General features: G+C 38.7%; 1 protein-coding gene and 1 long non-coding RNA gene across 3 annotated transcripts in view; both read left to right on the forward strand.

Annotated features, from left to right (window-relative positions):
- LIN7A (lin-7 homolog A, crumbs cell polarity complex component) overlaps window positions 1-13,373 on the forward strand; it is a 316,647-nt gene that overhangs the window by 48,255 nt on the left and 255,019 nt on the right. For both annotated transcript variants that reach the window (XM_025284407.2, XM_006075150.4), the window contains exon 2: window positions 2,314-2,432. In XM_025284407.2, the coding sequence (XP_025140192.1) occupies window positions 2,314-2,432 (119 nt within the window). The remainder of the gene's footprint in view (window positions 1-2,313; window positions 2,433-13,373) is intronic.
- On the forward strand, window positions 6,921-11,321 carry LOC123333351. The gene is made up of 2 exons (XR_006550684.2): window positions 6,921-7,727; window positions 9,882-11,321. It is a non-coding gene; the product is annotated as an uncharacterized LOC123333351 (long non-coding RNA).

The raw sequence follows: 13,373 nt of genomic DNA on the forward strand, positions 1-13,373 counted from the left end.
TAATCAATGTATAGGTTCGCCAGGAGGAGGTTTTTAGAGATGAGTCAGAAGAGGTTGATTGTTAGGGGCTTTGTATGTATTCCTAAATGGTCTGAACTTCACCCTGTGCAACAGGAAGCCAGAAATAGGTTTTATGCAGGGGAGTATAATAATGAGGTTTATCACTCTACGAGCAGTGTGGAGAGTGGACTGAAAAAGAAAAGCCATTTAAAGAACATTAGGAGATATTCTAGTCCCTAGGTGAAAAATAATAAAGGCTTCCCTGAAGCAATAAAGCACAGGGTTTCCATTCAAAAGGCACTTTGGGATTGAACCTATAGCACTTGCTGACTAATTACATGTGGGGGTGAATGTAAAAGATGATGCCATGGTCTAGCTTGGAAGACAGGCTGGGTGGAGATGCTGTTAATGGAAATACGGCTGGGTGGAGATGCTATTAATGGAAATACGGAGTGTAAGAAGAGAAGAGCTACTTTCAGGAAAAAATATAACAAGAACAGTTTTAAACATGTTGAGAGTTCCAAGTGCCTATTGAAATCTAGAGAGTCTTTCATGTAGTTAGAAGTGCATACAGTTCTTAGCTTGGTATCTTATTGATTGTGGATGCAACTGGTTTTGTCCAACTGACTATACTGACTTTCAGTTAATGTACAAAAAGACAGATTTTTGAAACTGGCAGTGTCTTACTGATTTCATTATTTGTGCTTCCTTGGGCCACAATTGGCAATACTTCAAGGGAGTCTCCATTAAAATTACTTTTTGGTTCTTGTCTTTGATTACATACATAAACCTATGCCAACCCCACCTGAATTTTTAGGTGGTAGCAATGCTCCCCTGATAGCTCAGTTGATAAAGAATCTGCCTGCAATGCAAGAGACCCCAGTTCGATTCCTGGGTTGGGAAGATCCCCTGGAGAAAGGATAGGCTACCCACTCCAGTATTCTTGGGCTTCCCTTGTGGCTCAGCTGGTAAAGAATATGCCTGCAATGCAGGAGACTTGGTTTCAATCCCTGGGTTGGGTAGATCCCCTGGAGAAGGGAAAGGCTACCCACTCCAGTATTCTGGCCTAGACAATTCCACAGACTGTGTAGTCCATGGGGTCACAGAGATTCAGACACGACTGAGTGACTTTCACTTTCAGTCTTATTATGGGTGACTATACTGTTATATTTTTTTCCCTCATCTGACTGTGTGTTCAGAAAAGAAGCATGTCTTATTATTCTTGTCAGTCTTAGTGCCAAGTATACAAAGTGATGGATGGATGGCTGAATTATTTATTTAATTAATTAATAATCTGATGGCAGGGATATGGGTACTTCCTGGAGTTAATCACGTAGGAATTGAAAATCTCTGTATGTAACGTCTCAGTGTCTTTTCAGTGAGTTATTGGCCATAGCAACAGAGGTAGAAGAGATCACTGTAAATATTTTTTAAATGGCCTTCATCTTATCATTTTCTCTTGACAGTACAAAACCGTCCTGGGAATTTTAAAGCTATGGTTATAAACGACTGTGTTTCTTGATATATATCATCAGGTGAAAGAGAAGCATTTAAGCTAACTGTTGTTGAAAAACATATTTGGTGCTAAGAGACGGCTAGGTGGGTACATGATCAGATTTTTATTTTCAGAAGATAACTTCATGGATCATATGAAGTGGCTGGAAGAGAATAAATGATTCCAGTTGGACAGAGGACAGAGCATGTTGAGGGTCTGCATTAATGCAGTGGCAGTAAAATGGAGCGTGCTCGTTCATTCATTCATAAATATGAAGTATTTATTTACTGTTTTACACCAGACTCTGAGGATGCAGTGGTGAATAAGCCCAATTAAATTCTTACCCTCAAGGAGATTATAGACAAGTAGAGAAGATGCACATAAATCAGATCATCATACTAATAAATGTAAAAATGCAGGTTTGATAAATTTGGAATGAGAAAAGAAAAACTGAAAAAAAGCCTCTCAGAGGTAAAATGGACAGAACTCATTTCGTTATTGGGGTATCAGAATATACAAAAGACCTGCTTCCTGCTCTTCTTTTTTGAAAGAATAGTCAGACTAATTTGTGTAACAGAAATAACATATGAGAAATACCATTGAGGAAGATGTATTATGTGACAAATGGTGTGGAACAGATTTAAATGACCTTTTACCAAAAGATGAGATCAAAAGACTACGAATTGTAAATTCTGATTTTGCAATAAATTCCACTTACTTTTCATAGTCACTGTTTAATTGGAATAATGGTACTTTTTGATACGATACAGTTTACTCCATGTCTCTCTCCATTTTGATTTTTTTTTTTTTTTATTCAGATGTTGCCAGAGCAATTGAATTACTGGAAAAACTGCAGGAATCTGGAGAAGTACCAGTGCACAAGCTACAATCCCTCAAAAAAGTGCTTCAGAGTGAGTTTTGTACTGCTATTCGAGAGGTATGGGACTAATATTTTTATAACTATATTCTGCTCTATGCCTTCTGAATAGAAAGCATGGTCTTTTCCACACAAACAGTTGAACTAGTTAAGAATGTAACTGCATCTTAAGCTTCCTGTTTTTAACTGCTTAGACAGATGATAAAATATAATTTAGTCTGCTGAATTCCAGAATTAGATCCAGTTAGGATTTATGCATTCATGTAAAAGCAAATGTTGAGCTTATGGTACCCATGAAGTGACTACTTCAGTGGGGACTCTGACACATAGTCTAAACTTTTTAGTAGTCACTTGAAGTCATCTGGAAATTCAGGTGGAAGTAGTCATCATGAATGGGGACTGAGCTTTTCTTAAAAGAACACTCGACTAAATCTTTCCCAGGTAAATCTGAAAGAGTAGCTCACTACTGACTAAAGTTATAGTTATCTGAAAATTACTGTCTAGTGAAGTAATGGGAACAGGCTGATATGCTCTTCAACAAATCTTTGTAATGCTTTCCTGTTAATGGTTTCAAAAAGCCTGGGGTAGAATAAGTGTGTTCAAAATGACCGTTTGAATGTTTTATTAATTTGTGGTGAAACTGACTCGTCAGTTAATGAATTTCACTGGTTATAAGATAGTTCACTTAAGGTATATACTCTACAACGCTTTCTTCAGTAAGCCCATCACCTCTTCTGCATTTAATTAGCACCTAAAGTGCATATATCCAGCGTTATTTATCCTGCCCGAAGGCCTCAATAGTAAATTACGTACCGTCATCCTTTCCAAAGTCAGTTGAACCCAATGGCTGCCAAGAGGGTCTGTGTAGCAGAGGGCATGGATCTCTCAGAGACACTTGTATCAACCTTCCTCTTTAAAAAAAAAAAAAAAATTTTACATAAATGCATTGCTATATTTATTTATTATTTATATATTTATTTTTGGCTGCACTGAGTCTTTGTTGCTGGTGGACTTTCTCTAGTTGTGGAGAGCGGGCTCTACTCTCTAGCTGTGGTTTGCGGGCTTCTCTTGTTTGTAGTGACTTCTTGTAGTGACTTTTCTTGATTGTAGTGACTTCTCTTGTTGTGAAACATAAGTTCTAAGGGTGCCGGCCTCAGGAGTTGCAGACAAGGGCTCAGTAGTGTGACTTGCTGCCCCGCTGTGGGCTTCAGCAGCTGTGGCACAAGGGTTCACAAGTTGTGGCTCGCGGGCCCTAGAGAGCGCAGGCTCCAGTAATCATGGCGTGCAGGCTCAGTGGCTGTGACTTGCAGGCTCTTGTGCGCCAGCCAGTAGTGGCACATGGGCTTCGTTGCTCCATAGCATGTGGGATCTTCCCAAACTGGGGATTGAACCTGCATCCCCTGCATTGGCAGGCAGCTTCTTATGCACTGTACCATGAAGGAAGTCCTCAGCCTCGCACTTTGCGACTGTACTTGTGGTGAATGCATGTGCTCCGCCTGAACAGCGCTAGTTTCTGAGTGGTCGTTCAGTAGAAAGCCCCATGTGACATTAAAATACACAAAACCTGTCTCACTGCATATTTAAGCCATGCCTACCCAATGAGGTTGGTATTTGAATTTTGCTAGGATTTTACTTAGACGGTGCTTGTGCTAAATCTTTTTTTTTTATTTTTTTTTTTGTGCTAAATCTTTACTACGTGAGGTTGTAAACTACTTAGTGTTTACAGTGAATGCAGTTTAAGGAAGTAGCCATAATTCTATCTCTAAATTTTAATCTGTAAATTGTACCAAAGACTAAAAGAAAATTTCTCCAAGTGTATGAATTCTCGGCCATCCACTGCTCAGTGCAAAAGGTATAAGATACATAGAAACCCCACGGGCCTCCTGCAGTCACTCTGTAGACTAAGGCTACATCCCCTATACACTCTTTTCTTCCTTCACAGAGTGCTACTCCCCTGTGATTTGGTGGCTGACTTTTCATCTTATTCTGTCCCCTTTCTACTTTCTACAGAATTAAGTAAAGAATAGTATCCATTAAATATATGTCTCTGCTCACTGGGAATTTGGCTTGTGATCCATGTAAAGTCTCTACTTTTACGGAACTTAAATTCCAGTGCAAGAATGATGATTAATAAATATATAATACAATGTCAGAAAATGGCACTATGGAGAGAAGTGAAGCAGGATTAGGGGAGTACAGGTAGGACTCTTAAATTAGAGTGGTCAGAGTATAACTTAAGTCATGGAACAAATCACACAGGTATTGGAGGGGATAGTGTTCCAAGTAGAGCAAACCACAAGTGAAAAAGCCCAGAGACAAGAATTATCTTAATCCATGGAAGCAACAGTCCAAAAGCCAGCTATGCCTTCAGTGAAATAAGAAAGGTAGGCTTCCTAGAGGCAGCTGCTGCTGCTAAGTCGCTTCAGTCGTGTCCGACTCTGTGCGGCCCCATAGACGGCAGCCTGCCAGGCTTCCCCGCCCCTGGGCCTGGGAGCAGGAAACACAAGGCCTCACAGGCCATGGTTAGAACACTGGATTCTATCCTAAGCATGATAGGAAGCCCTTGGAGCATTTGGACCTCACCTGCTCAACTTTTTAAAAATGTTTTTCTGACTGCTGCGAATACATGGGTCTGTGCAAGAGTAGAAACAAAGAGATCAGTAATAAGGTAACGAGCAGTTCAGGAGCTGAGATGATGGCAGCCCGGATGAGGGTGGCGACAGAGCAAGTTGTAGGGAGTTGTCAGATTCAATATATATGGTTTTGAGAATAAAGACAGTAGGAATCGACATACAGAGTATATCAGTGAGAGAAGTCTCAACGGATTCTTACATTTGGACCTGAACAATTGGATCAATGTGATGTAACGAGATGGGAATCCTCGGGGGTGGACGAGGTTTGGAGTCGACTATACAAGCACTCTCTTCTGGATATAGCAAACTGGTGATTCTTTTCAGAAATCCACCTAGAGATGTCTGGTAGACATCTAAGTCTGAAGCTTAGGGGAGAAGCTGATGCTCGAGGTGTAAATGAAGTGTCGATACCTGTTCAAATAAACACACAGGTCTTTTTCTTTAAAGAGTTTGCTAAGGAAAGAAGATTCGAGTGAAAAAAAAATGTAAAGAAATGTGGAGCTATTGTATAGATATTATAAACACATCTTACAAACTCTGTCGTAAAGTACGCTATCATTAGTGGTCCTTGGAATTTATAACTGATGTATAACCAGTTCAGAAGTTTTCCAAGGGAGAAAAAAGATGATATAATTTCTCTACCTTATATTTTATAAATTTCACTAATAAAGTTAGTTTATATTCACATTACTGTCCTTAGTAATAATTTTAAAGGCAATACAAAGTCAAGGCTATGGTTTTTCCTGTGGTCATGTATGGATGTGAGAGTTGGACTGTGAAGAAGGCTGAGCGCCGAGGAATTGATGCTTTTGAACTGTGGTGTCGGAGAAGACTCTTGAGAGTCCCTTGGACTGCAAGGAGATCCAACCAGTCCATTCTGAAGGAGACCAGTCCTGGGATTTCTTTGGAAGGAATGATGCTAAAGCTGAAACTCCAGTACTTTGGCCACCTCATGCAAAGAGTTGACTCATTGGCAAAGACTCTGATGCTGGGAGGGATTGGGGGCAGGAGGAGAAGGGGACGACAGAGGATGAGATGGCTGGATGGCATCACTGACCCGATGGACGTGAGTCTGAGAGTTGGTGATGGACAGGGAGGCCTGGTGTGCTGTGATTCATGGGGTCGCAAAGAATCGGACACGACTGAGCGACTGATCTGATCTGATCTGATCTGATGTTATATAAACATTGATTTGGTCCCTTCATCTCAGCTAATATTTCATAGTAGTTGCATGGTGTTGTTTATATTTAAGTTTGGAATTTTTAGTATCCTCATAGTATTTTTATGTTAACCGTATGAAGTAATGATAAAAGTAGCCAATGTGTATACAACAATTCTGATTCATAGAATAACATTGTGACCTCATCTAGTGAAAGTTCTTCAGTAAAATATAAGATATGAATGCATGTTGATGGATAGGTAAATCCACAAGCCAGTAAAGTAAAGTACAACTAAGAAGTTATGATGTAAGATGCTAACTACCTGAAAATTAGCTTTAATTTTACTCCTGGTCTCTTCAGTTTTGACTGTACGCTGGAGTGAAACCACTGAAGTGTGGGTTTCTTATTCGTAATAGGAATAATACTCAGAGTCTCTCTGATTAAATTATTTGAGTTTTCAGAAATATTTGCCAGTTAATACTTTCCAGTGTGAAAGTTATAAATGTTGTCATCACAGGAGGAGAAAGAACTAGAACTATAGAGGCATCATTCTTTTTTAAAATGTATTTGTTTATGTTTCCGTTGTGTCGGGGTTCTGCTGCTGTGTGCGGGTTTTCTCTAGTTGCAGTGAGTGGAAGCTCCTCTTTCTTATGGTAGACGGGCTTCTCATTGTGGTGGCTTCTCGTTGTGGAGCACAGACTCTAGGCTTCAGTAGTTGTGGGTTGCAGGCTCTAGAGTGTGGGCTCAGTAGTTGTGGTACAGGGGCTTAATTGCTCTGTGGTATGTGGATTTTCCTGGACCAGGGATCGAACCCACACTTCTTGCACTGGCAGGTGGATTCCTGTCTGTTGTGCCACCAGGGAAGTCTGAGGCATCATTCTTAGTTGCATTCACTGGAGCAAAAATAGGTACAGGTCATACCATTGCCAACAAGACTGTAAAACCCAAATTATGCTTAAAAAGAAAGCAGAACAACCTATTGCAGTTTTTTATAGGGTTTTTTTTTCCCCCATACATAAGTGTTAATAGTAATTATTATTTTATGTTGAGGCAATCCCATATTTTGCTTTACCATCAGATAAAGCCACTGAATCAGCTTCTGGCATATGTGCAGCAATTATATGGGGAGGATAATTTAATGAAATTTAATTTTTTTTATGAAAATGGATGATTAAAAGAGATTACATGTTTTCTCTGCTTAACTAATTTTATTTAGTCTGTAAAAAAGACTGAAAAGGTTTTGTTGTGATCAGTACTGAAATAAGACCATCTGTATATACAACAAATAAAGCACTGATCTATTAATAAATGAGTTACACTTGAATGACAGTGCATGCAGAGCTTTATTCATAGAATACAGATAGTGGTTGGCAATACTTAATCTTGATTGTGTTTTTTTGCTCAGTGATTTTAAAAGGACTGATTGATAATTTGCTTGTACCTATTCAGGACAGGTAATTTTGGAGTACATGACAGAAAACTGGAGTGACGGGTGATGCTGCTTTTCCAAAGTGAAAGGCACTGGCACACAAAGAAAGTTCATACGAAGTTTAGAATGAGAGGTGAAATTTATAAATTTATTCTCCTTACATTCCCAGCAAAAACTATTTCTGTGACTTTAAGTGGCTTTCTCAAGTTTTAGTTCATCCCTGTGTTAATTAACTTGAGTGATCCAAACTTATAAATTAAAATATAGGTGAATATAAGGATTGAAATAAAAGGATTATTAAATGTTGATTTTTTGATAAGAGAATTTCCCAAGATAATTGCAATGCAGTTTGAATAGTTCAATTGGCAAGATATGGACTTTCCCCCAACACTTTGTATTCTTTGTGCCTCAGAGTAAGAAATCAATAGTATCAGTTTAGTTCAGTTCAGTCACTCAGCCGTGTCCGACTCTTTGTGACCCCATGAATCGCAGCACACCAGGCCTCCCTGTCCATCACCAACTACCGGAGTTCACTCAAACTCATGTCCACTGAGTCAGTGATGCCATCCAGCCATCTCATCCTCTGTCGTCCCCTTCTCCTCCTGCCCCCAATCCCTCCCAGCATCAGGGTCTTTTCCAATGAGTCAACTCTTTGCATGAGGTGGCCAAAGTACTGGAGTTTCAGCTTTTGCATCAGTCCTTCCAGTGAACACCCAAGACTAATCTTCTTTAGAATGGACTGGTTGGATCTCCTTGCAGTCCAAGGGACTCTCAAGAGTCTTCTCCAACACCACAGTTCAAAAGCATCAGTTCTTCGGCACTCAGCCTTCTTCACAGTCCAACTCTCACATCCATACATGACTACGGGAAAAACCATAGCCTTGACTAGACGGACCTTTGTTGGCAAAGTAATGTCTCTGCTTTTGAATATGCTATCTAGGTTGGTCATAACTTTGCTTCCAAGGAGTAAGTGTCTTTTAATTTTATGGCTGCAATCACCATCTACAGTGATTTTGGAGCACCCAAGAATAAAGTCTGAAGCTGTTTCCACTGTTTCCCCATCTATTTCCCATGAAGTGATGGGACCAGATGCCATGATCTTTGTTTTCTGAATGTTGAGCTTTAAGCCAACTTTTTCACTCTCCTCTTTTACTTTCATCAAGAGTATAGGAATGGTCATATTTTAAGAGGACATCCAATTTCTGCAACAGAATACCAAAAATTTCTTTCTGAAACTAAAATGATTTAAAAAAACAGAATTAGCCGTCTATTTGCTACCATTATCTTCCAAGTTTTAAAGCATTTAGGCTTCCTGCTCTTCAGAGTCATGTGCTTATTGACCTGGTGTATGCAGACTGTGGTGAGCACTCACTTCCACTATTATGCCTGTCACTTGCTTATTTGCACCAAATACACAGAACTGAATGACATAGTCACCAAAGACTGCCTTCCTTGGGCGATCACCAGATGGTATGCGTTAGTAACGTCTAATGTAGTAGAACTATAGAATAAGAAAATAAAACCGAGTATACATAGCAGCTATCCTTCTGTGATGGTGGATCTTAGCCCATGATGCAGCTGGACTTCCCCATCCTCCTTTAAGCTCCATGGGGTTATGGGAACCGCTTTGGCTGAGGAAATGTGAGTAGAAGTTACGTATGCCATTTCCTCATGGAAGCCTTTGAGTCAGTGCAGTATTTGCTCTGTCCCCTTCCCTTTTCAATGTGACCTAATGGACATGAGTCTGAGCAAACTCTGGGAGATAGTGAAGGATAGGGAAACTTGATGTGCTGCAGTTCCTGGGTTTGCATAGAGTTGGACACAACTTAGTGACTGAACAACAACAAAGTGATGTTTTATGCGATAATCAATCATCCTGGGTTACAGAGTGAGAAAACCAGAAATACAGGTTTAGCCAACTCTTAATGAACATATCGGCTCAGCAAAAACATAAATCTTTGCTACTATACGCCCCCACGACATTGGGGTTATCATTACCACAGCAATACCCAGCTATCCTGATTGATACTAAAACAGTTACAAAGCCAAATTTACCTTGGCAAAAGGTTATAAGCTTTTATCAACCCTTTCACTGCTATAAAACAAAGTTAATTTTTAAAAGCTAGGTTGTATGTTTAGTGAGCAGTGATAAATTGTTTTGAAACTATGTAAAATTGGTATCTGATATAAGGACCAGTGCACATTAGGTGTCTCATACATTTGGTCATATTTTGTTTGCTTCTAGCTCCCATTTGCTCTTACACTCTTTTTTTTTTTTCTTCCTTAGGATGGAGCTTACTAACCTTCCAGCACCACCTCCCACCCCATCTAACTCCCACTGCCATGTATTAAATTGAGCCATTGCATCCTAATTCCACAATCATATGGGTCATAGCATTATGACACAAGTGCTTGTTCTATCCTCTTTTGTTCATCTTAATTTACTGTGTGGATGAAAGCACAAACAGCAAACGTAATTACCTTTATGAGAAGGCTAATGATTGGTCATCTAATAGCATATACATTTCTAATTATCTTAAGAAAACATATCCTCACATCAATAGTGACAAGATGAGATGAAACAAGGATACACAGAAGGAGAAAGAAGAGTTGGAGAAAGGGAGAGTGAGAGGAATGAAGGAAGAAAGGCAAGGAGGGAGGCCGGTTGATGTTAATCATGGCATAGTGTGCTATAATGGAAAGACCAAAGGAACATTGCATGGAGTCAGAACATTGACAATGCATTCAGACAACCTGGATTCAAATCCTTGCTTGGCCACTTAACTGTGTGATCTTGGGCAAGTTACTTAAACTCTGTGTCTTGGGTTTGTTTAGCTTTTCTTTCTTTCTTTTTTTTTTATATATAAAATAAGGTAACTTCCTAGGACTGTTGGGAGGATTAGATCAAATAAGATTAAAAAAAAAACAAAAAACTCCAAAATACCTTGACTAATATACCTAGCTAAAAGAGGAAGTAGTTAGGAAATGGTGCTTATTTTGGTGAAAAGTTTAGTGGTTTTAGTGATAATACAAAACTTTAATATGTTTTAATAGAAACATTATTTACAAATATAGAGAATAATAGTTCTATAGTTATCAATCATCCAAATGTAGAATTTTTTTTCCTTAGGAGGAGGATCCACATTTTAAGTTAAATGTTGACAGTCTAGTAGTGTTAGAATAAACAAATATAGTAAGGAATCTGGAAACCTTGCCGTATGATGAGAAGTTAATAACAACAGGGGTTATTTGGTCATATTTCAGGTTGCTTTAGAACAAGAGTTTTTAACTTAATGTAATATATAGACCCTGGTGGCTCAGAGGGTAAAGAATCTGCCTGCAGTTCAGGAGACCCAGTTTTGATCCCTGGGTCAGGAAGATCCCCTGGAGAAGGGAATGGCAACCCTCTCCAGTATTATTGCCTGGAAAATCCTATGGACTGAGGAGCCTGGCAAGCCACAGTCCATTCTGTTGTAAAGAGCTGGACACAGCTGAATGACTAATACACACCATATATAGGCTTCATGTTGTAGATGAAGAACAACTATATATTTTTTTATTTCTTTCCTTTTATTGGCAAAAATTTTATGGCAAAATATGTTTTTAAAGTTTTACTTCAAATATAAATAGAGTGGCATGGATTCATTGTATAAATTTATCATCCTTGTTATATAATGGCATCTTGAATAGCATTACACTCATCAGAATTAAAAATGTATCTGAAATTATGTTTATGCATATCTTTTGTTTGTATTGAACTTAGCAAAAGTTGGCAGATGACAAAAAAAAGAAAGCTTGGTCGCTCTTACATTTCCTTTGATTTTGTTTGCATTGCTAAATATGATGGGGCACAGAAGTCAACCTTTCTTTTGTGATAAGTTTCCTGCCAATGAGAGCATGAAGTCAAGGAAGCTTATTTCTGAGCATCTTGAAAGTACATTACACATTATAGAATTTTTCCTTTTTTTACAGAAAAAGCTCAGCTTTTAAAAACTGAAAATTTAACTAAGACTTCTATTTTTCCCAGTGTATCTTGACACATTTCCAAGCAAAAAGAAACCACTGAATAATTGGAAAAAGCTTGATCAAATCATGTACTCTAGAAATGTTTGAACTGGTGGGTTGCTCAGAAAAACAACAAAAAAATGTAAAGAGTGTCTGTGTTCACTTCACCTAATTCTGAACTTTGACACTTTGCTAATATTTTGTAGCCAGTTATGGTGAAAATAATAGCTGTATGTTTCCATTTGGCATGCAGTTGGGTGAAAACTATGATTGCTTCAGTGAAGTTCTGATTTTGATCTGTCTCGTGAATGCTGATACCCTAATGTGTGTGTGTGTGTTATACCCCGTGAATATTTTCAAGGCCAGTTGTTCCAACAGTGAAAAGCTTCTTTGTCAAGCAGAATTTCTAATGGGAGAAAACTCTTTGATACTGTGTGCACATGTGGAGTTCATATGGAGTTTCTGGGTCCAGCAACCAGCTTGCTTGCTCTGGTAAAGATAGGCATTCCCACTTTATTCATAGAGACTTACTTCTTTTAACATCAGGGTAAATTAGTGTCACAGACTCCGATAATTATCCTAAAAGATGCCTGGCCTTCCCTGCTCTGTGGAAAGTGGTCCAGTAATTTCACAGCTCTAGCCTGGAATGTATATTTTCAAGTTTTTATTTAGGAATGGAGCAAAATGTTTTCTTTTTATTTGACAAAAGATTCTTGGCTTTCCAGAAGATAAGTGTTAATATGCTTGGTTGCACTTGGGTCAGAAATTTCAGTGTTTATTTTTCTAAGTAAAGGATTGCTATATCTTAGCAAAGTGTGACAGAAGACGCTCATTCATGGCTGGATTTTCTTGTAGCAATATTAGGGCATAAGAAGGAGGCTGTGGTCCCTAGATTCCAGGTTTGCTGATCTTATTGTGGTTACTGTTGGAAACAGCTGCCATTTTGGCGGGAGAGATTTAGAGCTGAAAATTCGTGATGTTTCCAGTGCTAAAAGGGTATCTGTGAGGGGAAGGGAGTTGAAAAGGAGAAAGCCTTGTCAGTGTATCCACAGGGAAGATCTGCAACAACTGGAAAGCCTGCAAAACTCTTGTAAAGGTTATTTCTACTTAGATTTAAATGAAAAAAGGATTCAAATGTCATTCTTTGCTGACAGAAGCCTCCTTGCTGATGCCAGCCTTTCCAAAGCTAACATCACTTGACCTGATGATAAAGGCTTTGCTTTGCTAGAACCTGATTCAACCTGAAGTGTGTTAGAGAAAGCTCAGGTGTCAGTAGAAGTCCTACTCTGCCCTGATGAAGAATTTAACCCACTGCTGTTGAAACTGATCTGAACCGAAGCTTTGAGCACTTGCTGCTATGAGAACAGACACTAATGGATTGGAAATTAAAAATGACCTAAATATTTGTAAAAGATGAGTCCAAATTTTCCCTTTTTCTAAACAAATAAAGCAGTCTTCTTATTGAAGCATACTTTAAGTAGACACAAAGTTTTCCTATTTTATATGAATTGTTTAATTTGGAATTATTATATTTTTCAGGAAATGATTAATTTTTACAAAAAAAAAGTCATAGTATCGTTTGTGAAGTGATTCAATGTTAAAGGCAAAACAATATCATTAACATTTATTTACACGTCTGTTTTTCTTGGGATAACACCATATACTTCATTAGACTCTCAAAAGAGCCCATGATATGTCCTCCCACCTCACTCCTCAAAAAAATGAAGAAAACTCCCTAATAGAGGGTGATGGTATCAGTTGAGAAATACTACAT

Source organism: Bubalus bubalis, chromosome 4, assembly GCF_019923935.1.
Source record: "Bubalus bubalis isolate 160015118507 breed Murrah chromosome 4, NDDB_SH_1, whole genome shotgun sequence".
Lineage (NCBI taxonomy): Eukaryota > Metazoa > Chordata > Mammalia > Artiodactyla > Bovidae > Bubalus > Bubalus bubalis.